Below are 24,310 nucleotides of genomic sequence, written 5' to 3'. Positions count from 1 at the left end.
GACCGGAACAAAAAGAATTCCACAATTAAAAAAAAATTTAGATATCAGAGGAACCTAAATATTGTTAATAAGAAATGTTTACCAAGTCAATGTACCTCTTCTTCAGAGTGTCAGCATTAGCAAAAAAGGAATAATTCTTCCCTTATTGCTGCTAGGAGGACTTGTTATGATGTAATTGATACATCCAATTCTTTTTGATTTTTGACAAACATTTTGAGGTTCAACTGTACCGAGTGTCATAATGAGTTGAAGGGGCAGATGTGCCCTACATCTATAAGGACTTGTTATCATTTACAGAATCACAGAATCGTTAAGATCATCAAGTCCAACCATCAACCCAACACCACCATGCCCACTAAACCATATCCTGAAGTGCCACGTCCACACGGTTTTTGAACACTTCCAGTGATGGTGACTCCACCACCTCCCTGGGCAGCCTGTTCCAATGCTTGACCTTGATTTAGGTCATTTTAAGTAATCCACAGCTGGTCAATATCACCTTCCAGATGTTTTCAGTTGACAGTAGCCAGGGTTGACACTGATCTGTATGACACGTGGTAAATCTCAAAGCTCATTAAATCTGTACTAGCACTTCATACTTACTTTCATACATACTCTAGCACCCCTTTTTGTTACTTCTACAATGGGAAGAATTAGCATACAGATATCCCACTGTGCTGTCCTATACAGCAATGACAGCTTCTGTAAAGGTTTGCCATGTGTCATTTGTGGTGTAGGATTGAGTTACCCAAATAAAGGCATCCAGCACCAATTTAGATGTCCCAGCATATCTGAAATGCCTCTATAGGTCTGGCAGATATGACTCTGGGCCTAGAGGAGATCTATGCACCATTTGGAATGGCATCTGGAGACTAGGCAGTATACTCTCAAACATCTTAAATAGCACTGGATGCTTACATTGGAATAGTTGAATCCCATCATAAGTCCTTTTTATTGTGCTGTCTCCAATAATGCTGATCACAGCTGTTGGCAAAGGTCTCTTCATTCTATCTGGAACGAACCCATACAGCCAATGAAGTTATTCAGACTTACACTTTCTTTGAAACTGTTTATAAGGACTGAAAACTTAGAGATGGTATTAAGGAAATTTATCAAAGCGAGAAGCCTCTAATTGATTTCGTAAAAACATCTTGCAAGGCAACCATAAGGATTTCTCTGAGCTATTTTTTTTCCCAGGTTTGCCCAAAGTTATGAATCAAGACTGATAATACATTTTTGTGTGCCTGCACTTTAAATCCTCCTCCTGTTTTGTTATAATTCTGTTAGCTAAATTATTTCATTGGTATCTTTTCTTCAGTGGAAGTTTTGGTACAAGCTAAGTTCAGAATCGGTACTTTTTTATCAAGTAAAAGAATTTTTAATTACAAGTCTATCAAACACACTCACAAAAAATGCAAAACTATATAGCGCATTTTACACTTCATACAACGGCAAGAAGTCTGTATTTGTGGTAGTAGCTCAATTTTTAAAACTGCTGATCAAACATGATAAAATTTTGTATGGAACCTCCTTTATAAACCGCTAAATATGTATAGTCTAGGATGTTTTCTATATTTACATTGATTAATATATTTTACTTTTATTAAATCTGCAATCTGCTGCAGGAAAAAGTGTGTTAAAATGCATGTGAGCTTCATTATTACTGGATTAACTTCCTTAACTGCATGGCAGATATTTTTGCCTTAGTGAGATATAATAAGCAGAATGATAGTTACAGGTAGGTGCTGATTGTAACAAATAACTTCACACTGAATTTCTCATGGTTTAGAGATAACAGGAAAACATTTTGTGTTGTCCACCTGTCTGCCAGGAAGCCAAATGAGCGTACGTAATTGAAGAGCAATATGGACCTGGATGCAGATGGCTGTAAACTGGCCATGAATAAGTTGCATGTTTCTAACCATCAGAAAAATGAAATTCTGGAACAGGCATAAGCTAAGGGGGCAAAACAAAACTACTTTTTAGATGAGAAGTAGCAAAATGATGGAAGATAAGCCTGGAACAATCTGACCTGGTGAGATCAATGACATAGTGAACTATATGTGTGATGACAGTTATGTAGATGTGATATTGTGATAGCCATGGACTGCAGATCCTTACTGGTCTGGTTTTGGTTGTAGCTAAGCAAAGCGGTTAATTTTTTGGTATCTTAATAGAGTACTTTTACAGTTGGATGCCACATACTTAAAACCTAGTGGGATTTTGCTGGTAAATAATGTGTTCTTCATCTGTTTTTCAGTTAGCCTTCAGACCCTTATGGTTGGAGGCATATGCTGACCAAGTCTGAGTCTGTTAGGTCTGACCAGAATCTGAAAAGCAAGAATTTCTGCAGCCTTGTGCCTAGGCTTTAATGAACAAAGTGTCCTTAGCCAAATAGTTAATCCCAACTATTGTCTTGAGATTAATGGTGAGATGCCAGAGATATCTGTCGGCCTTGAAAAAGTATAGTGGCAGCGGGATGTCATTGTCCAAGCCCATGGGAAGGATTCACCTTGGGCTTGAAACAAATAAGCAGTAAAGAGAAATAAAAGAGCCACCCTTCAGCTAACAGCATGTGCTGCAGTTCTCAGCATAGGACGTAGGCTTGCCGCTGTTACTTCTCCTTTACAAAGTACTAGCAATGTCTGTAGTGATCCCTTTTCTATTGAAAGTATGCCAAGTCATTTACTACTTAGACTAGGTCAAAAAGAAATGGGAGAATTGCATTCTGTTTTGGATATGTGTCTGAGGAGAGAATTGGATAGGTTTAAAATCACTGCCAGCTCAGATGCTGAAGCCTATCATGGCTAAAGAATTTATGTTAGGAAACCAAAACGTTTGATTTATCCAGCACTAGAAGGGAAATTTCAGGGCATGAAACTAAAATTATGCCTCAAACTGGAATGTGTGTGTTTATGTCTACAACACTCAAAGCTAAAAACTTTGCAAGACAGAAGGGAGAAGTCGGTGTGTTAGGCTTTGAGTGCAAATTTCTAATGGCTGTGTGAGCCTGCATGACATTAGTTATTATTTAGCAAAATTTTAAACTGTTTGCAAATCATTCTACCCTACATTTGCAGGACAAAGCTGAAAGTTGACAGCATTGCATCTGCTCCTTATTCCTTATCCCTCCTCTTATTCCTTAGATGCTTCATTCTGCCAGTCTTAACACATCTTCCCATAGTGCATAGCATGCTGTATTTTTGCCCTATATGACAGGCTTAATACATTATTGTATATTTCAGATTGGCCTAATTACGTTTCTTTCTGTCCCTTCACCATAGGCCCACATGGGACTCTTGTTCCTTCTGTTAATTTTTTGTGAAGACGGTCTTCCAAGTGTCCAAAATTTCAGTCAAAAGAAACAGGGGATACTCTAGGCTTTTGAGACGAATTTTCCTTATTTCATATGCAATGCCACTGTGAGGTCTGACACTGAATTTCTGCTCAGAATGACTTTATATTTTATATCACTTGAGAGGTCTATTGTTTTGGTCAGTTTTGTTGTGTTTTTTTCCTGTCTTAACTCATCCTACTCTAGCCAAGGAACACTTTACACCCTGTGTAGTGATAACATGGCACTCTCATCTCAAGGGATCCTGTCCGTGATGCCAATTTAAATGTCCAGATCCAATGTCAGGGGAGGTTTCAATATGATCCCCAGAGCGAGATTAAGACACAAACAAGGCTTAAATGCCGTATACCCAAGCCAGCTTTTATTATAAAAAGTAAAGAAATTAGTAGTGATAGGACAGAATAGTGATAGGACAGAATGGAATAAAAAGATAGAAATCAAGCAAGCATTCAGGATAGAGTTCCAAGGATAGTCACCTCCATGGATCCACAGCGTCCCAGGGTCCAAGTCTCTCAATGTTTTCGGGGGTGGACTATCGTAGAGGCAGCGGTGGGCACAGGCATGCACCAAGGCTTGTCTTGGCAGTCCCTTTTATTCTCATTCAAGGCCTGCAATTTAGCACATCTTTGCATTCCTGCGTATGTACATACGCTTCATGGTGGGTGGCTCCAGCCCCGCTCCTCACAACTGTCGCATGTCTTGTAGCCATTACCTTGGCAGGGTGTTTTTCAACCTTGTAGCCATTATCTTGGCAGGGTGTTTTTCATCAACTGGAGACCTCTGTGGCCTTGTAGCCATCCTTATCAGCCAAAGGGATTTTCGCTTAGACAAACAGTCTTTGAGACAAATGTTTTGTGGTTTAGCCTCTCACAATAGGTTGAATCTAGAATTTTAGTACTTACCTTGCTGCGACCCCTGTCAGCTGCACATGCCACTTGGAGGATCTTTGTCGGACTGCTATCTTACAGTGAAGAAAATTGTGCAGACTGTCACTTGACATGCCAAGGAACGATTACTTACCTTAAAGAAGCTACGGCTTGCTGAGTGTATTGTATGCACAGGTTTTGTACCTCCTATTCATTCTTGCTATGCCAGATTCTTTATGGATCGAAAGAACTTGGCAGGTCCAGCTGTCATGGAAGTAATTCTGACTCTTTCTTCCTCAGTGAAAATGAATTTGCTATTCCCAAGATACTGATTCAGCTATAGTAACCCATTGTTACTCAGAAAGAATCAAATATTTCATGTGTGTGATGAATGCATAGGTAAGGTGGAAGTCTGTAAGGAGAACATATTTTGTAGGCAAAGAACAGTTTTTTACAGTTTTTTTGAAAAGGACTAGATTTTGCTAGTGCCACTAAAAGCATTTTCTTTGAGTAGAACTGCAAAGTTATGTTGTAATTGTTAGTGTCCCTGTGTTAGTCTGTGTAAAGGAAGCAGAATTTTGCTCAAGTGAATAATTCCAAGTGAATGTTTTTTGTTAGAACCATGGGAGTTCTTACCTGAGACATACCCAGATAACAGTTTCCAGTTCTTCTGTTTTGAATAGTGTCTATAGAAATGGTGGGTTTTGAATGTGACTTTCAATATAGATAAAGATTTGTTCTTTCAATAGGCTGAAAATATTCTCAGAAGAAAGTGTTCCTCTCTTTGGGCCTCCTCTTCCATCCCCACCTGTGTTTACAAATCACCAGGAATTCAGGGATTTTGTGTTAGTGAAATGTAAGTCAGTTTTTCATTTGCTAGAAACTTTTTTACCAAGTGCTTTAATAATTTGAAATTCATGATGTTTAAAACATAAACACATTTCTCACGTATGCTGCTGTTCTGTATAGAATTTTTTTCAAATCTGTAGCGTAGGTGCGATGTCAGTTCCACCAAACCGTTCCAGTCTGGTTAACAACTGAATTTCTATGCAGTTATGCTTCTCGGGCTACTACATACAAACTGACTTTTACATACGCATAATGTGCAGCCATATTTAGCTTTGAGTTTTCCTAAAGCACTTGCAGATCTGAAAGAAGTTATAATGCTGTTCAATATTTACTAATAGAAGGTGTTAGGTTAGCAGCTCTGAAAACCTAAAAATACAAGCTTTTCTGAATGCATGCTGCATAGGTGCCTTTCACCACCTTTAAGAACTTTTTAAGTCTGTAATGATTCTTTTCCAGTTTTCATTGACCCTTACTTGCCCTTCTAAATCAGTGAGAAAGAAATCTTTGAGAAATGATCGTGATGATTACAGTTAGATGCTTACCTGACAGGAACCTGACTAACAACTGATTTTTCATATTTAAATTGGTTTAGTACTTAAATCGATGAGCAGTTTGTCTTTAATATTTTATTAGTTAGGAGGTTATTGGGATGCCTTGTAGAATTCTCCTATTACTAATTTTTCTCTTTTAAGCTTAAGGGATCATTATTCACTAAAAAACATGCAAAAAGGAGGCAACTCTAAATTACTAAGGGGAAAACAGGTATTTTTGTACAGAGGCAAACTAGAGTCAGTGGAAGTTGTCAAAGTTCATTTAGGTAACGTATCTTCTTCATAATATTTTAGTAATAAATGGGGAAAAAGCCACCTTGGAAACCCCAACGTTTTCTCAGAAACGTCAACGCACCCTAGACATGCTGATCCGCTCTTTATACCAAGACCTGATGCCTGATCTACACAAGGTAAATGTAAGTCAGAAGTCTGTGCATCCCTCACATGTGCTCTCCTGTTCTCACTAGTAGCTTGCATGTTCTGTTGCTTTAAAAGACCCTAATCCTAATGAGCACTGAATTGCTTACACTAGGCTAAATACCAGTTGTCATATAACTTGCTTTACAATTATATGGAAGTTGGCAGACAGTCCTTCCAGGATAGGATTCTTCATGCATTTGTTTAAACCAGGTGTGAGGAGAAGCCCAGCAGTGTCATACTTTGTATAAGCTTACCTACAACAAGGGAATAGGAAATTTAGGCTCTGCAAATACAGATATTAGTCTCATCACCATAAAAACTGCACTTACTCGTTCCATTATGTGTAAATTTGGATCATTTTTGCCCATGGGTAACAATGAGATAACTTCACTTTAGATGATGAAGACTTTTCTTAAGGTGATTCTTAACTAATTAAAAAGAAGTGCAATACTTCTAAAATTAGCAAGGTGCTATTTTTTCACACTGTTTATTTCTTTTAGCTAAATAGACCTGCTTAAACTTTTTTGTCCGTATGTTCATGCCTGCAGTCTTTGTTATGATTTTATAGAACATGATGGTGATAAACTAGGACAACTTGGAAAGTAAAGCACTCAAGGTTTGGAAGAGTTGCAATTTCTGTTCTCTGAGAAGCTGTACAGTTAGATTCATCGCTACAGGAAAATATCCAAAAGAAGACAGAAAATTTAAATGATATCACATTAAGTTAGCTCAGATAAAAAGATTATGAAAACTGTTAGCTCAGTTTAAAAAATAAATGTTATCTGTTTTAGAACATGCTCAATAGAAGGTCCTTCAGTGATGTGTTACCAGATTCCCCAAAATCAACACGGAAAAAAGAGGAAGCTCGGCAAGCAGAGTTTGTCCGACTTGGTCAGGTAGTATCAATTTAGGAGGTATGCACCTATGTTTACAAAGACTGTGTCACCCCTTTTGTTAGAATTTGATTAGCTTGCAGACTTTTGTCAGGACTTAATGCAGTTCTTTGTGGTCAGAAATAGTTTTGTAGTATTGCATTAGTTTAAGCTACTGTTGTGGTTTAACCCCAGCCAGCAACAGAGCACCACACAGCCACTCAGTCCCCACCTCAGTGGGATGGGGGAGAGAACAGGAAGAGTGAAAGCAAAAAAAATCGTGGGTTGAGATAAGAACAGTTTAACAGTTAATAATAGTAACAATAAAAGACTATACAGAGCCAGTGATGCACGATGCAGTTGCTCACCACCTGCTGACTGATGCCCAACCGGTCCTTGAGCAGTGGCCCCCCAGCCAGCTTTTCCCTAGTTTATATACTGAGCATGACATCATATGGTGTGGAATATCCCTTTGGTCAGTTCGGGTGAGCTGTCCTGGCTGTGCCCCCTCCCAGCTTCTTGTGCATCTCCAGCCTTCTCAGTCAGTAGAGCATGAGAAGCTGAAAAGTCTGACTGAGCGTAAGCGCTACTTAGCAACAAATAAAACCTGAGTGTGTTACCAACTTTATTCTCATACTAAGTCCAAAACACAGTACCATACCAGCTACTAGGAAGAAAATTAGCTCTACCCCAGCTGAAACCAGGACAGCTACGTTAAGGTAAAATATGAATAGAAGTAACACCTCAGGTACACAATACAGTTACAAACTGTAGGCTTGAATGTATTTCAACATGCCTTCCAAGGAGCTCTTAATCATTCTTGCCAAACTCTATGAATGTGTCAGCTGAGTTTTTGCACAGTAAACAAAACTCACTGACGACTTGCTCAGCAGTACGTTTAAATCATTTATTTATTGTCAAGGTGATATCTACTGACTGGTGGGATGAAATTAAAATGTTAATGCAATCAAGTATTTCGTGTGTCTCTGTAAGCTGACAGCCATGCTTAATGCAAATGTGCAAATGGTGCATGCAGCTGATTACTGCCATTTCACAGAAACGATGCACAATGGTAGGCAAACTTCAGGGCAGTAAAATTAATTTAGGTAACTTCTAAACTTTGCATTAAAGAATGCTGTGACAATTCCATCTGTCATCACTTTATAGGAACACTGCTGTAAAGGTTAGCCATGAAAATATATAGGATACCTTAAACAGATTTATTGTGTATCTCACTGAAACTATGTTTATACAGTATTTCTCTAGAGTCCTTAGTCTTTTCAGAATCAGCTTGCTTTTAGTTACTTCCAGTTGAAGAATTTGTGATACTGTGACTGTGTGTCCTTGGCACTCCTGGCAATGATATATATAATTTGACTTAGTGGTTTGTTATAAAGTTTTGCAAGTGAAGGGCCAACTTGTAAAATTGATAAAAGGATCCTCTATCCAGCTAGCTTATAGAATTAATTGTGTGAATGACTAGCTGATATGATTTGAGGTGGAAGCTTTTCTCTGTTATGTTTGATGCATCTTTTCTGGTTTTGAGTTTCCATTAAAAAAAAAAACCAAAAAAAACCAAAAACCAAACAAAAAATCCAACCAACATATGTTTTGGCTGAGAATATGTCTACCAGCCCTCCAGAGATTCATGCAGACTTTGTTGAGGCTATACGGAATTGTGCTTCTTTTCTGATTATTTAAAATGTGATAGGAATTCCAAAGTGGACTTGCTTTGTAGTCTTAAATTGTCCTTTCCTTATAATCTTTAGCTTGGGTATTGCTGACAAAAACTCAACTTAAATAAAACATCTGTTTGTATTAGGCATTGAAATTGAAAACCACTGTGAAGGGGGATGCCACAGCGAACTTGGCAACCACAAGCTTTTGTAAAAAGGAGGTGAGTGAACCTGTCTGTCTGAGGAGATTTATGAAAAGATTAAATGCTATTGAGTATGGCATTGCATATCAGTTCTGCATACTGTCTGTTTACTTTTGTAATCAGATGCTGTAGCAGCAAAGATGAAATGTATAGTGTCAAAGTGATTCTGCAGCCAATATTGAAATAAAGGATAAGCCTGGAAGCAGAAGCACTTCCCAAGTTAAAGCAAGTGTGGATATTTTTATATCTGAGAATATTTGATGGAAATGCCATTTTCCACATGCAATCATCTTTTATTTTAACTTCTGCATCAAGTTTAAAACAAAGTTCAGTTGTGTTTTTATTTCCTGTAGTACCAGATTTTGTTCAAGGGCATTAGGGAGTGAAAGATGCAAACTACACTCTTCTGCATGCAGCTCAGACACAGAAGCCTCAGAAGCGCTTCTAGAGTTTCAGAGACTTCAGCTAATATTTAAATTGGGGGAGGAGGGACAGACTCTGGGAAGTAAGTACAGAGAACAAACGACAAAAGAACAATTCTTGTGGATGTGGCACTTCAAGATATGGTTTAGTGGGCATGGTGGTGCTGGGTTGATAGTTGGACTTGGTGATCTTAAAGGTCTTTTCCAACCTCAATGATTCTGTGGTTCTGTAACTCAGCAGAAAGGCGGTTTTAACTGTACCATGTGCTAGTGACTAAACATGACAAACTGAGCGATAAAATGTAAGCATGTTGCATATGCATGGTGATATATATGTTTTAAGTCTATAGGTTTTTTTTAAAACAAAATACATACTGAGTATTTCCAGGGTTGCACTGAGTATTAGCTGCAGGTGTTTTAATTCCAGTGTTTCAGGAATGTGACTTACACTTATTAGTCTCCAAACCATATTAATACAGAGAGTGTTTCCTCTGCAAGAAAATTAACTTAATTTTGATAATTCAAATTCAAAAATTATACTGCTTGGAAATGTATCCTGCCAAAAGCATTTACATATTATTACTTTCCATTGTCCATCACATTCTGTGTCTGTATGATCTGTATTGCTTTGTGTACTTAACATGTATCCCTTATCCCTTCATAGCCTTGGGAATCTCAATCTTTCTGCAGTAATTTTCCTCATGAGGTTGTCTGTGCAGATTCTTGGGGCCAGTCCTTGCTGGTTTCTACAGATGCTGGCATCTTGTTAATAGAAGGTTAGTAAATGATCTGGTGTTTTTGTGTCAATCTTTATCTACCTGACCATTTTCTTGAAAATGTATGTTCATAAGCTCTGTTCAGGTGTTGATAGGTCTTAACCTACAGGGATAGTTACCAGTCCAAGTGAATTTATTACGTTTATGTAACCTAGTTGCAAAAATTATCTCTGCACCAGAATCAAGCCATATTGGGGAGCCAATGTAAATGCAGATTTCTGAATGTTTTGTTATTTCAGATGTTGTTTTCTTGAGCACCTGAAAAGACTTATGAAGTCACATCCAAGCTCAAGGAGTGTTTAAATGGCGTGTCTGGATGTCTTAGCCCTTGATGATAGTGAGCATGAAGCCAAAAGCTTATGTGACAACAAAAGCTTGCTTCTTCCATAGTAATGATATTGCAAGTTTGACCCCTTATGTTCTGTGTGCCAAGTATGGCCAGCAGGACTGAGGGAATGAAGTTCGTTCTTTGTGAGAATTCTCAACCTTTCCAAAGGAAGGTCCCTTTTGGGCTTCAGTTGCATAATCTGATCCATAGCAATGATAAAACCCTCCCATGAGGAAGTATTGGCTATGATGCTGTGGTATACCTCGCACCTTTGTGCATGGTTTTTCATTTTGTAAGAAAAAAACAAGGCTTTTGTTGCAAGAGAGAAATGGGTCAAAACCAGTGACTAGCAAATTTTAGCAGGAATTTGAATAAATATGTGTGTTTCTTCTTCAGATGGTCAACCGATGGTGCAAGTATTTGATAAAACTCTCCAAATAAAGCAGATGCATGTATTGGAAGCTCTGGATCTTTTGATTGCCCGAACAGACAAAGGTAGGAGAGGTTCCTGTTCTTTGATTCTCATATGAACGTGGATGGTGCTGGGTATGTATGTCTCATGAGGCAATTGTTTCTGTCAGTGACAAGTATATTAGATGCCTCATTTAAGATGAGGGAACACATACAGCAGCTGCTATTGTTTTCTGAAAGGCTGGAGCGGTGGGGTATGTGGAAAACCCTAGATGCTCCTTCATGATTCCTTCAAGGCAAGCCCACAACTTCTCATGTGGTCTTTCTTCAGCCACTGTTGGAACTCGGTACTCTTTGGAAATCTCCTTAACTGAATTATGTGTTCAGTTGTGCAAAAATGTGGGGGAAATTATTTACGCTGTCACTATTTTACCAAATGTATTTTGCTGGTATTTATTCTGTTAACTGTCACTACATCCTAGTGCTACAGAACGTATTTTCTTGAAGGTATAAAAGAACTTACACGTTGTTTGGACTGACAGTGTTTCCTTTTTAGCCTCATTTGGAAGCATAAAATGTGAACTTTTTCAATGAGATATTTTTTACCCAGTAGTCTTCCGTTTGAATTTTACAAAGTGAACATACACAAAGCAAGAACAGGATCTTTATGTGTAATATGGAGAAAATAATTATAAATATGATTGTTTTATTGTTTTTTATCCCATTATGTCTGTTTGCTCAGTATTGGCTGAAGTTACCTTTACCCAAACTTAGGGTTAAACATGGTTCCATGGTTCATTGGGACTTGCCCAATTTGGCTGCACCTGATGAAATTCACCCTGGGATCTTACAGAACTGGCTCAAACTACCTGAGAGCCATTTGCTCTCAAGACACCTGGAGGGTGGGTGATATTTCTGAAGAGCTGAAAAGGGTAGTTGTATCTGAAGCTTAGTTTGTGAACCTTCTAGAAAAGGTGATTACATTTAATTGTCAAAACATTGTACTGTTTGATTAAAGCTGAAAAGAGAGGTGTAAGCAGACATTTTGAGGTAGCAGAACAGGGTATGACTGCCGTCAATTCATGACGCTTCAAACGTAGTCTGATAGAAGTCTTACTCATGTAAAAAATTACAGACATTTTTAACTCTTGATATGGGTACTTTCTGAAGCATTTAGGAGAAAGTGCTTTCAGACTCACTAGAATTCTGGCCTCCTATTTTGTATTTGCATACCATATTGAAATTAAGATCTGGGATGGAAGAAAAATTATACTTGTCTTTCATTTTGAGACTACACCTCATCAGAAAGAATGGGTTCAAAAGATAACTGGGTTCAAAAACTTTGTGGGTTTTTAGGATAAAATATTGTATGCTACAAGGTTAACTTTTTAAGCTTAACTGTCAGCAAGAACTTATTCAGGTCAACATTCCAAAAGAAAGTGTTGAAGAGGGCACCAATACAGCAGCACAACTTGCTTTGGTAGCAATGGCCTCTGTTCTAATGCATACACAGTTAAATCTAACACAATGGTTGGGTTGTTTGGGACCTCTGCTGGTTAAATTTGTCCTAGTAATGACAGGCAAGGCACAGAAATGTGTCTGTTATGTCCTCCAAACACATATTTTTTCTGTTCCAGTTTCATTTTGTGAAATGCCTAGACACCAGGGTGAGGAGGGATGAAGAAGAGCCGCCTTGCTTGGAAGAATCGAGTCTGTAGGAGGTTAAGAAAAACTAAAAAAGCTCAGATGATAGTCACTATTTTAGGCAGCCACAGATAAATCTAACACTGCCATGGGGTTGTTTGGAACATCTGAAAAAGAACTAGTATTGTGAAAGAGGAGTGATGCGTCCTAGGGGACACACAGGTCAAAGAGCCAGAGCTATTTTAAACAACAAGGAAAAGTGAAGATTTATGTCTGCTGAAAAGCACGCTTACTGTCAACCTGGGTGTGCAAATCTCATGGCCTATGGGGATTTAAACCCCAATTCCCTTTTAAAAGCATATCAAACCAATTTCAGTGAAGGCAGTGGCATTCTTCTGCTTTCATAGTGAAATGCTTGGCCAGGAAAGAAGTTGTCATGTGTTATTCTTTGCTGCACACACATAGAATCTTCACAGAGGTAAATATGGTATGTTTGATGGAAGCATAAATGGTCTTCTGAAGTGTGGCATAACCTCCAAAAATAACAGTGCTTAGTTTAGGTGGTGGTACTTGCTCCCCACTATGTCTGCCTGTTTACAACCATTTCTTGATTTGAAGAATGCAGACATTCAGATTCGCTAGAAAAATTTCTAGGGGAAATGGGAACACATTTGTAGCATTTTGGAATTGTCTGCATGTGGTGGGTTTGACCTTGACTAGATTCCAGGTGCTCACAAAAGCCACTCTATCACTCCCCCTCCTCAGCTGGACAGGGGAGAGAAAAATATAGCAAGAAGCTTATGGGTTGAGGTAAGGACAGTGAGAGATCATTCAGCAGTTATTGTTACAGGCAAAACAGACTCAACTTGGGGAAATTAGTTTAATTTATTGCCAATCAAAATCAGAGTAGGATAATGAGAAAAAACATTCCCCCCACCCCTCCCTTCTTCCCAGCCTCAACTTAGCTTCCGATTTCTCTACCACCTCCCTCCAGGTGGCCCAGGGGGACAGGGAGTGGGGGCTGCGGTCAGTTCATCACATGTTGTCTCTGCCGCTCCTTCATCCTCAAGGGAAGGACTCGCACTCTTCCCCTGCTGCAGCGTGGGGTCCCACCCACGGGAGACAGTTCTCCACAAACTTCTCCAACGTGAGTCCTTCCCACAGGCTGCAGTTCTTCAGGAACTGCTCCAGCATGGGTCACTTCCACAGGGTGCAGTCCTTCAGGAACAGACTGCTCCAGTGTGGGTCCCCCATGGGGTCACAAGTCCTGCCAACAAACCTGCTCCAACATGGGCTCCTCTCTCCATGGGGCCACAGAACCTGCCAGGAGCTTGCCCCAGCACGGGCCTCCCACAGCTTCTTTCGGGCATCCACCTGCTCCGTCATGGGGTCCTCCCCAGGCTGCAGGTGGAGATCTGCTCCAGCATGGAGCTCCATGGGCTGCAGGGGGACAGCCTGCTTCATCATGGTCTTCACCATAGCCTGCAGGGGAATATCTGCTCCGGTGCCTGGAGCACCTCCCTGCCCTCTTTCTTCACTGACCTTGGTGTCTGCAGAGTTGTTTCTCGCATATTCTCACTCCTCTCCTTGCAGAGGGCTGCAAATGCTGTGTGCCATTTGGTTCCCCTCCTCCGCCCTTCTTAAATACATTACCACATCGGCACTACCACCGTTGCTGTTTGGCTTGGCCTTGGCCAGCAGCAGGTCCATCTTGGAGCTGGCTGGCACTGGCTCTGTTGGACACAGGGGAAACTTCTAGCAGTTTCTCGCAGAAGCCACCCCTGCAACCCCCACGACCACCAAAACCTTGCAACACAAACGCAATACACTGCATCACCAAGAATGTTTCTAAAATATTTAGCTGAAATAATAGCTGAGGTATGAAGACTGAACACTACGGTTATCACTAGAGGTGCAACTACTTAATCAGAGGCAGAATCTAGGAGAAAATAGTAATAAATTTAGAATAAACTTTTTTCAGTCTTGAAAAACTAAAAAACTGCACTAAAAACCATCTCTGACCTGAGGCAGGTAATGGTAGTCATTACAGCTGATTCTAGATCAGGAAAGATGGCCTTTCATCAAGTTGTGTCAATAGCTGCTTTAGTTTAAAGTCAAAGTTGGTAGAAATGGAAGAGCATTTTAAGGTGTTTGGTCATGTGTAGGTTTTTACGTATGTGATGGTGTTTGTAAACACTCACATGCAGCACCAAGAATTGTGTAGTAGTTGTAAAACAGTGGGTGAACAGGAGAGTCCTTCATTGTGTTTCTCATTTCATAGCATTAAAATGTTCCATGAATTTGAGAGCCACTACTGATTCCTTTCCTAAATAAAGATGCCACAAACTTGTTAGGGACTTTAGATTGACAAAAACAATCAATTAGTTGCTAGGCAGCAACCACAGCCATCCAGTTTTGGGATGGGATTATAATTTGCACTTTCCAAGAGTTGGCAACAAGCTGTGAGACTTTCTGAGCAGGTATCGCGTAATCATAAGCAGTTATAAGGAGTTATTGCAAAGGTTGATGGCAGGGCTAGTTCTCAGTTAACAGAAATCTCTCATGATACAATGTTCACCAAGCGTTGTTTTTCTAGTACTGAGTGCCTTATGCCTTTTCTGAAGTGAAATCAGACCCTCCTGTATGTTTTTGTGTTGATTTCCCTAGTCCTGTGGGATGCTATCAAAAGACACTCTTGTTTACTGAGAAAATTTTGGATTACAGATTGCTACAAAGGCCCATTTAGTTGCCTCTGCAGCTATCTAGCTCGGATTTTGCCATGTCACTATCAGATGATCATCACTAGCCAGGCCCAAAATTATTGCATCTAGTATGGAAGATGTTAGCTGGGCAAGTGTCATGAGCAAGGATGGTTTTGGAGCTGAGGAGGTTCTCAGATAGAGTGGGAAACACCTTATAGGCGTCCGTACTCATCAAAAGGAGAAAGGCGTTAGAAAAGAGCAGCCTAGTGTTACCAGGACTTAAAGCACAGGCTAGTTGACTCATTGTAAATCTACAGCATAGTTTATCTTTTGGCAGCTTGTTTGACATTGCAAATGTAAGATGTGAGTTTTCTATACCTTGATGTTTGTCTGACTAATAAGATTTGTCCCCACCACAGAAAACTGTATTTACAATCTTTGCTTGTTTGAGGAATTTTCCGGATTCTGATGCCGGATTCTTCAGGTTATGTTTGGAATAACTAACTGAACACCAAAGACAAGCGTTAAGTCCAAAGAGAGACTGAATTGCAGAGAGCAGTAACACTGTACTTGAACATTTGACTTATCTGGTATTTTTTGGCCTTCTCTCCAAAGGGGTGTAAATGTTGCTTGCCATTCTTCCATGAAACTGTTCATGGAAGCACAGATTCTTATGTGCACACATTCTTGAAAAGGGAGGGACTGCATGTATTTTATTTTCCTTTTGTCAGTGTTGACAGTAAGAATTTGCTCTCTGAGTCGGATTACTCAATGTTTCAAATTGTGGCAGACTTATGGAAGTGTTGTGTCTTCTTGTCTTTTACACTTGCTATGGGAAAAGAAGGGCACGCAGGGTCCAGATGTCTTGATTCATGTTGCTGTTCTCTCAGAATTGAAGACGGCACCCATGATTTTGCTTTTGCCTTTATGGTGGCGTCCACACTGACTATATATTAAGAAGGCATGCTTAATTTTTCCAGCAATACCAGCTAGTCTAGTAAAAGAGTCCACTTTTGTCAGAAAATCTTGCCTTGCGTGCCTTTTGAGAAACTTGATTTCTTAGATAAGAAACTACTCTTAGGTCGCTTATTTCCCAGCTGCTCTGTTTTTGTGGGAAACTGGTTTAGCCATGGAAGTAGATGTTGTACTACTTTAGCAGTTGGAATATGCTTTGAAGCTAACTTGCCTACCTTTTGAAGAACTGATAAGCAAAACCAGTCTGCATCCCAAAGGGTTTCAAACTCCGTTAAGGATCCAGCTGCTCAGATGGATGGTTCCAGCTTTTAAAGTTAACCCTTTTACTCTTGCCCTGTAGTTTATATTTATTACAATTTTGCTGTCTTGCAAAAATGTGTGTATTTGTGAAATAGTGTGCATTTCACTGTTTTGAAGGTCTTATAAGATCATTCTTTGCTGCAGCACCACCTGATCATAGAATCATAGAATCTTTGGGTTGGAAGGGACCTTTAAAGGTCATCTAGTCCATCCCCCCTTGGGGGAACTCAGCTACTGAACTGAAGGGGTTGGTTACTAGAATTCTAAAGCCTAAGGAGTTCATAAGCAGTCTTGTATGACATTTTGGCTCATCCTCAGAGAAGCAGTATGCTTAGTTTATTTTTGCTCTGTTTGATAGGTGCTGCTTCTCTTTGGAAGTATTAATTTCAAATTACTGACATCTTTTTTTAACTTCCTGTTTCCTGACTCTCTTCATCCTTCAGGGAAAGACTCTCGTCTCCTTGTCTTCAGACTCAGTGCTGTCCAAAAAGATATAGAAACAAAGCAAATGATAAGGAGCAAATACGACTGCAGAGAAAATAAACTGGAGAGAACAAAAGGTGATTTGATTATCCTTTGCTTAAAAACATCCACTGTGATATGATGCCTGTAGTTGCCAGGGGCTTATTAGCTTCCCTGAGGCAGTTGTAGGTGTTCACCTTTAGTTTTTTCTCTAGACAGTCAATTCAAACTTTGTTAAGCTTATATGTCAAAATAAGTGTGGTATAGTCCAGCATGACATTTTAGAACTTTGTAAAAATACCATGTTACTGATTAAAAGCTCTAGAGAAAAATAGATATGCTGCTTTCAGGATTGAGGGGTATGAAGACAGTTATGCAGGGATGTGAGACTGAAATAAAGGACATTTTAAGGTGGGAGAACACTGGCAAATCTCTGTTAAATAGTAATGTGTAGATTAGTTTGGGTGTTGATGATTATTTTAGTAGATGTAAACATTTTCTGGCCTTCAGAAGCAAGCTGCTTTGGAAAGCTGGAACCTGCAGAATAGTAAAAATCCATGTATTTAGTCTTTACTTGCAAAAGGAGTAAGGGGAAAAATAGATTTCAAAAGAACCATAGCCTTTTATCTTTTTCTAGAAGTTAATGTTATCCTGTTGGGAGGTTTGTAATTCTGTGTTGCTAAGTCATGCATCAGAGCCCCATTATAGTAATCATCATAAAAATACAGAACAAAAAAAGCCGACCCTACCCCAAATACTTATGATCTAGAGCATTATTTCCTCAGGTTGCCATTTGTATGCCATTAATACTCACCACGGCAGCGAACTGAGGATCGTTGTGGCTATTCGGAACAAACTACTTCTCGTCACAAAGAAATATCATCCACGCAACAGTTTAACCAGCAGCTCTCAGCTATCATCATCTGAATCTCCAGTAGAAGAGTTCCAGTACATCCGGGTATGTGTAATTTAATCGCTAATTACCTTAACAGACTGGGCAGCACTCAGCTACTGCAGGGGAGAAAGACAAAGAGCATGCGTTTTTATATTCCTGAATCTCCAAACAAATAAAAGTGAGAAGCCTTATGATGGAGTTACATGTTTCTGCTTGTTCTTTTTCACGATTGTGTAAATATATTAAAACATTGTTTTAAATTTATGGAGTACCTGCAGCGCCCACAGTAGGAGCTTGAAAAAGAGAATAATTCTGTTATTTACATTTATAGGAAATATGCCTTTCTGACCCTCCAGTGGTTATGACACTGGTGGATGGACCTACTGAAGACAGTGACAATATGATCTGCGTAGCATATCGGCATCAGTTTGATTTAGTTAATGAGAGCACTGGGGAGTCCTATAGATTGCATCATGTTGAAACAAACAAGGTAAGTTTTTGTCGTTGAAACTATTTTCTTGCAGAACCACACTGAACGTAATTTCTTGCAGACTCAGCGGATCCTGTGCAGACCTCTTGGGAGTGTAATTTATGGAGATCCTCATGTCTCTTACTTTTCAATTCTATAACCTCTGCTTTAAGGGACTCTGCGATACGTGTTCCTTTTGGGATACGTGATTAACAGTCACTCCCAAGATAAGTAGTTATATAAGGTATGACACGTTAGGAAAGAGCCTGTGTTTCAGGCTCTGGAATATTGCTGTCAGTATAAATTAATTATTCTCCTTTCTTCATCAGTAGTTTTCCTTTTGTGTTTCCTTTGTTGTCTCAGTGTTTAATTGTTTAAGAAATTGCAGCAAAATAACTTGAGTTGTTGGCCACCCGTATCTCATTCAGATTTGCCTATTTGCATGTACTAAGGCTAACATATTTACACGTAGCTTTTAGTTCTATTTAAGAAACTGCTGCCCAATCAACTAATAAATTAACTGAATCTTTCTAACTAGGACATAGGGTTATATAAACAAATAGGCATTTAAACAAATGTCCTGATTTTCAGAAAAGAGCTCCAGTATTACCTGCTGCGAAGATAATGATCTTCAGCATCTCTGAAAATCAGATAATTTTAATTGTTTCTAAATATGGATGTGGACATATAGCTTTAGACCAAAAAAAAGGGAAGATTTTGCACAGTTAGTCTTTTTTGTTGTTGTTTTTAACTGACTCTTTTCCTCCTAATGAGATATGGGACTATGCTTTTCATTTGAGGGTTCTTGTCGATAGGTTATTTTCTTTTTAAATCATCTGTATTTTTATTCAGATCTGACGATGAAGAGGTATGGTACTCCTAGCATGGGAAATAAAGTGTAAGCTTCTCCACAGCACTGGAAAACTGTTAATCCAGATGAGGAGGAACTAGAAGTAAAGTATGGGGGTGCCACCACCATCACCACCACCACCCTGGTTCCTCTTCTCCCCAGGAATCCTTAGTTCCTTTGAGAACAAAAACAAAGCAGACAATTAGTATGAGCTGAGCCAGTGATTTTTGTGATGTTCAAGTGGGACACCAAATTATTTCCATGGGTAGCAGAACAGAAGTGGCTTTCAGTCACTACAAAGGATGGGTCAAAATGTATTTGGTATACATACATAAACTTCCAGGTCTGTTTAACAGTTTTTGACCTATACAGTAATCTTAAATCAAGAGGTGAACATCTAGTGTGTTGTACAAAGGAAGGTGAAAGAACTGCTGTTCATGGAATTGGTCTCTAACCCCTCTCCCTGCCCAAGTAGTAAATGTGGTCTGGGAAGCACTTCTTTAATGTAATCTTATGTATTTCACTAATAAGATCTCATTTCCTGAACAAGTACCCTACTTTTTATGGCTGGTTTGGGTTTTTTAATCTAAATGTAAAAGACAACTACAGAGTTGAAATATGAGAATTTATGCAGCCTTATGCTATGTAAAAAATACTGTGATTTATCCAGCTTTGGTTCTCAGTTTCTAAATTCAGCCTATTCAGTAATCCTTAAGTATATCCCTATGAACCTCTGTAAGCGTTAGTGGTTTTGAACCAATAGTTGGTGCGTCTGATCTTTTTGCTAGTCATGATCTGCAATGGAGCTTTTTAGATTTCACTTTTTTTAAAAGAATTGTTATTTTTAGCATATTGTGTTGATTCACAGCTGTCCTGAACTCACCCAATTTCCCAAAATTTGTATTGCCAAATAAGTTATGTAAGTTTTTGTTGCTTTATACTATGGGTGTGGTATTGAATATTCAGTACTGTACAGAACTGAATACAAAAGAAATCGATTTCCATCCTGAGAGCATCCTGAAAATTAATCACAAAAGAGGTTGCATTTGAAAAATTCCTTTTTTTTTTTTAACTTTTTTTCTTCTTTTTTTCTTTTATCTGTAGCTGTGCACTCCCCCAATTGATTGTATTCCTTGTTAGTCAAAACCTGGTTGTAATAACCTGAGTATCTGCTGCCTGCTCATTACCTTTTTCCATTATCATTGCAGGTTAATTTTGTTGCAGCTATTGATGTATATGAAGATGGTGAAGCTGGTCTACTGTTGTGTTATAACTGTAAGTATTTAGGGAAGACCGAAAATGGAATACCTCAATCTGCATATGTAATTCTTTTTTCATTGGAGTCTAGATCTTTGTCTTAAAATAAATTTCAGTCTTTCACAGAAAGTTTTTCAATATAAGTTCTTTTTAATTTAAATGTATATTAGAAAGACTAGAAATTGAGGTATGATTTTATTGCAGGGTATGTTGAATTTAGACATACTAGCTGTTAGGTTTTAATTTCAGGTGTATAGATGTGTATCCATATATTTATAGATGTTATCACCTTACTCTCAAAAGTCCTATTTCTTCAGATCTACCTCATTCTTTAGGTAGTTACACACTTACTAGGTATTTTCAAGACATGTACAATTTAGCATTCCACTCCTTTTTCCCTGGGTGCTGTCATATTCTGTCTTTGTGCTTTTTCTTCCATCTACTTCTTGGCACTGTTGCATTATTTCATTGTAATTCTCTCAATCTCCTTTTATAAGACGGCCTTGGATATAACACGCATATGCTCTTCTCTGCAGTATGCAGGTACTTTTTCTTCCGATCCTGATGAAAATAGAAGCTCTTAGCATGAAGCAGCCTTTATGAGGCAATGCTGAAGGACAAGGCACAGCTTTCTCTGTTGCAGAAGGAGTGTCCTGTTTGCCTCTCCAAAGTGAACTTGATGGAGACAGGATAAATACACCTATGTTCTAGCACTGGCTATCAGATTAGTACCACAGAGCAAGTTTTAAGTGTCTCTAAATTATATCTTTCTACACTCTTATGAGGTCTTATTGGTTCTGGTAGCTTGCCAGATCCTACCTGGTTCTGATTCACTTAGCACTGCTTCAGAACCAAAAAGCTACCTGACAGAGCATAGTGAATTCCCACCTATATTTCTGCACGGAATCAGTTCCCTTCTAATAGACCCATTGCTGAGCCAAAGCTAACAAAATTAGCTGATCTTAAAGTTGAAATAAAGGTGCTGCATGGGCTTGCAGTGATTTGAACTCCTATTTCTAGGACAGTATCACAGGGAAATTTACGTTTGTTCTTTAGAGAGTTTTATAATTCTGAAAGTATCATCATAGAACAAATATGAATACACAGGATTTGGCAGTGTCCTAAGTTTGTATTTAGAAAAACACCTGTAATACATTTTTGTCTATAAGGACCTCAATTACAGGGAAAAAAAATATAAAAGAGCTGGAAGCAGCACATATTTGAGACAGTCGTAAATGTTTACCTGGAGCCCCCAGTACATTCATATGAGCTTGTGAAGAAAAAAAGATGATTGAAATTGCATCTCATCTTTCAGATTTCTTATTGTTTGCTGATAGAACTTCTCAAGTCCTGAACTTTAATAGATGTTTGATCAGCACTAGTGCATGTGTTTAAAGAAAAATCTGTTGGCACTGGAAGGTTAAGTGCCCCATTATCCAGATCTATGAAATTATAAGCCAGCATTCATGTCTGACTCATACAAAGACTGTTAATTTCAGAATCAGTGGACTTAGAGCAGCTAAGAAGTAGGTTCACAAGTTATATGCTTAACAAAGTCTTGGCATCTATAATATCCCGTGTGTATAACAACCTTCAAAGAACGTAAACTGTGCTAGCATATGGCTGCTTGAAGGGCAGTTCTTTCGGACAGAGAGATACAGTTCTGCTGACACTGCTTTCTAATTTTTTTTTCTTGATTATTCCTCTATCTGTAGACAAGGTAAGGAACTGATAACTGTTGAAACAGAATAATACTTACTTTGTGAAATATGACAACTTATTCAAATGTCGATCTTTCCTTTGATCTTTCAAATGCTGTGTTTGCAGAGGAAGCACATCTCCTTTATCTGTTTAGATAGACGGACTTCTACATAAATGTTTTATTATGTATGTAATGTCCACACTTCTGCAAAATCTGCCTATAAAGTTGGTGTTTGTCACTTGTAGTGTAAGGTGATGGATGCTGCTTTTTTTGTTATTACAGATGTTTGCCAATACAGAAAGGTATATCCTTTCAATGGAGGTTCTCCACTGATCCAGCCATCAGCTTATGACTTCCACTTCAGCTGGAATCAAGTTCCTTATGCTGTTGGTAAGAAAATAAATCTTTTTTACTAGATGGCAGGTTTTTTGAATTACCATTTAGGCTTGCACTTGGCTATTAGTAGAATTACAGTATGTGTGCTAGGAATAAGCATGTTACATTCATGGTACCACTTTAGCTAAGTTTCTGCATATGATAATTTTTAAAAGTGGACCCTTGATGACAAGTACTTCCTTTGCTGAACTTTTGTTTCTTTTTTTCTGTTTCTCATTTTCCATTCAGTCTATGTTCTGCCAGGCATGGAGAGTGAAGTTTTCTTCAGGCTTGATGTAGCTCAATGTCCATCAGTATGTTAGACAACCCTTTTCATAGGAAAGGGGGATGCCAGAAGAGGTCAGATACTCAAGAACAGTTTTCACGGAGTATCCAAGAAATATTTACATCAACCATTTTTCCTTGCCAAATAATTTTTGTTTCATTGCAGTCTGTGCTTTCCCCTATATCCTTGCCTTCACTACTGACTCCATTGAGATCCGATTAGTGGTGAATGGGAACTTAGTCCACACAGCAGTTGTGCCTGAGCTTCAACTTGTAGCATCAAGGGTAAGACACAGGAAAATCATGTTTGACTATTTCTGTGATATGTTGGGATCTAAATTGCATTAAAAGTTTTGCTGCAGCCAAAAACCAGACAAACCAAAACTGAAACATGTGCTACTTGATCTGTGGTAACTGTTCACCTGTGTGCTCTTAGTTTATATATGGTACAAAGAGAATCAGAATTGATCTTGCTGTCCTTTATTGCCCACAGTAATGCGGATCAGAGATATTTGACTGTTTATGGGGAAAAGCTATCTTCAACATCACAGATGTTCCCTCCACTTATAGTGGGATAACCTTTCCATGATCAACCTTAGTTGACTTAGCAATGATACAGCAATAGTGGCAATAGAACATAGTGGACAAGCATTTGAGCTCTTACTCAGAAGATGGTTAAGAAAGTCTTGCTATACTAATGATGAGTTACTTGTCATTTCAGTCAGATATTTATTTTAAAGCCACTGCTGCAGTAAGTGGATCATCTGACAGCAGCTCTAAGGAAATGAGTTCAAGGAGTTCTCCGCAAACACCAACAGCTTATGAAATGCCAGAAGGTCCTCTTTCTTCTCTAGAAGGTAAGGCATCTTCCAGGCAGCTTGAATAACAATTTCTGATCATTCCAACAGCTATCACATCTCACTACAGCTGATCTTTAGTAAGACGAAATTGATCAGGTAAAAGATTTTTGAGTTCCTAGCTAAGAGTCTGGAAGACAGAGGTTTTCTATTTGTCATAGAATAGTTTGGGTTAGAAGGGACACTTAAAGGTCATCTAATCCCTGCAATGAGCAGGGACATCGTCAACTAGATCAGGTTGCTCAGAGCCCCGTCAAACCTGACCTTGAATGTCTCCAGGGATGTGGCATGTACCACCTCTCCAGGCAACCTGTTCCAGTGTTTCACCACCCTCATCATAAAAAAACTTCTTCCATGTATCTGGTTCAAATCCTTTTGATTTGAACTTTTAGTTCAAAACCATTACCCCTTGTCCTGTCACAACAGGCCCTGCTAAAAAGTCTGTCCCCATCTTTCTTATAAGCCCCCTTTAAGTACTGAAAGGCTGCAATAAGGTCTCCCTGGAGCCTTTTCTTCTCCAGGCTGAATAACCACAACTCTTTCAGCTTTTCTTCATGAGAGGTGTTCCATCCCTCTAATTGTTTTTGTGGCCTCCTCTGGACCTGCTCCAACAGGTCCATGTCTTTCCTGTGCTGAGGGCTCCAGAGCTGAACACAGTACTTCAGGTATTTATCCACAGATATGGAGCACCTGCCTGAGCTTGTGCCTCACAGTATCTCTTCTGAATGCATGGTAGCACTGTTTTGAAGAAATCTTTGAAATTTCTGTAGGAGGAGAGGAGTTAAGCTTCAGTAGCTTGATGAATCTT

General features: G+C 39.0%; 1 protein-coding gene across 1 annotated transcript in view; it reads left to right on the top strand.

The window, feature by feature from the left end:
- Positions 1-24,310, top strand: part of GARNL3 (GTPase activating Rap/RanGAP domain like 3) — a gene marked incomplete at its 3' end in the record, with an annotated part of 38,781 nt that overhangs the window by 12,103 nt on the left and 2,368 nt on the right. Inside the window, exons 12-25 of the mRNA XM_082008882.1 lie at positions 1,693-1,738; positions 4,971-5,077; positions 5,916-6,031; positions 6,833-6,937; positions 8,736-8,810; positions 9,879-9,990; positions 10,715-10,813; positions 16,794-16,910; positions 17,598-17,770; positions 18,039-18,197; positions 20,235-20,301; positions 22,268-22,375; positions 22,812-22,930; positions 23,367-23,502. Of these exons, the coding sequence (XP_081865008.1) occupies positions 1,693-1,738; positions 4,971-5,077; positions 5,916-6,031; positions 6,833-6,937; positions 8,736-8,810; positions 9,879-9,990; positions 10,715-10,813; positions 16,794-16,910; positions 17,598-17,770; positions 18,039-18,197; positions 20,235-20,301; positions 22,268-22,375; positions 22,812-22,930; positions 23,367-23,502 (1,539 nt within the window). The remainder of the gene's footprint in view (positions 1-1,692; positions 1,739-4,970; positions 5,078-5,915; positions 6,032-6,832; positions 6,938-8,735; positions 8,811-9,878; positions 9,991-10,714; positions 10,814-16,793; positions 16,911-17,597; positions 17,771-18,038; positions 18,198-20,234; positions 20,302-22,267; positions 22,376-22,811; positions 22,931-23,366; positions 23,503-24,310) is intronic.

This window comes from Phaethon aethereus (assembly GCF_964289735.1).
Source record: "Phaethon aethereus genome assembly, chromosome: 20".
NCBI classification, from domain to species: domain Eukaryota; kingdom Metazoa; phylum Chordata; class Aves; order Phaethontiformes; family Phaethontidae; genus Phaethon; species Phaethon aethereus.
The sequence above is the reverse complement of the archived record's forward strand: the minus strand, read 5'-3'. Positions and strand labels throughout refer to the sequence as shown.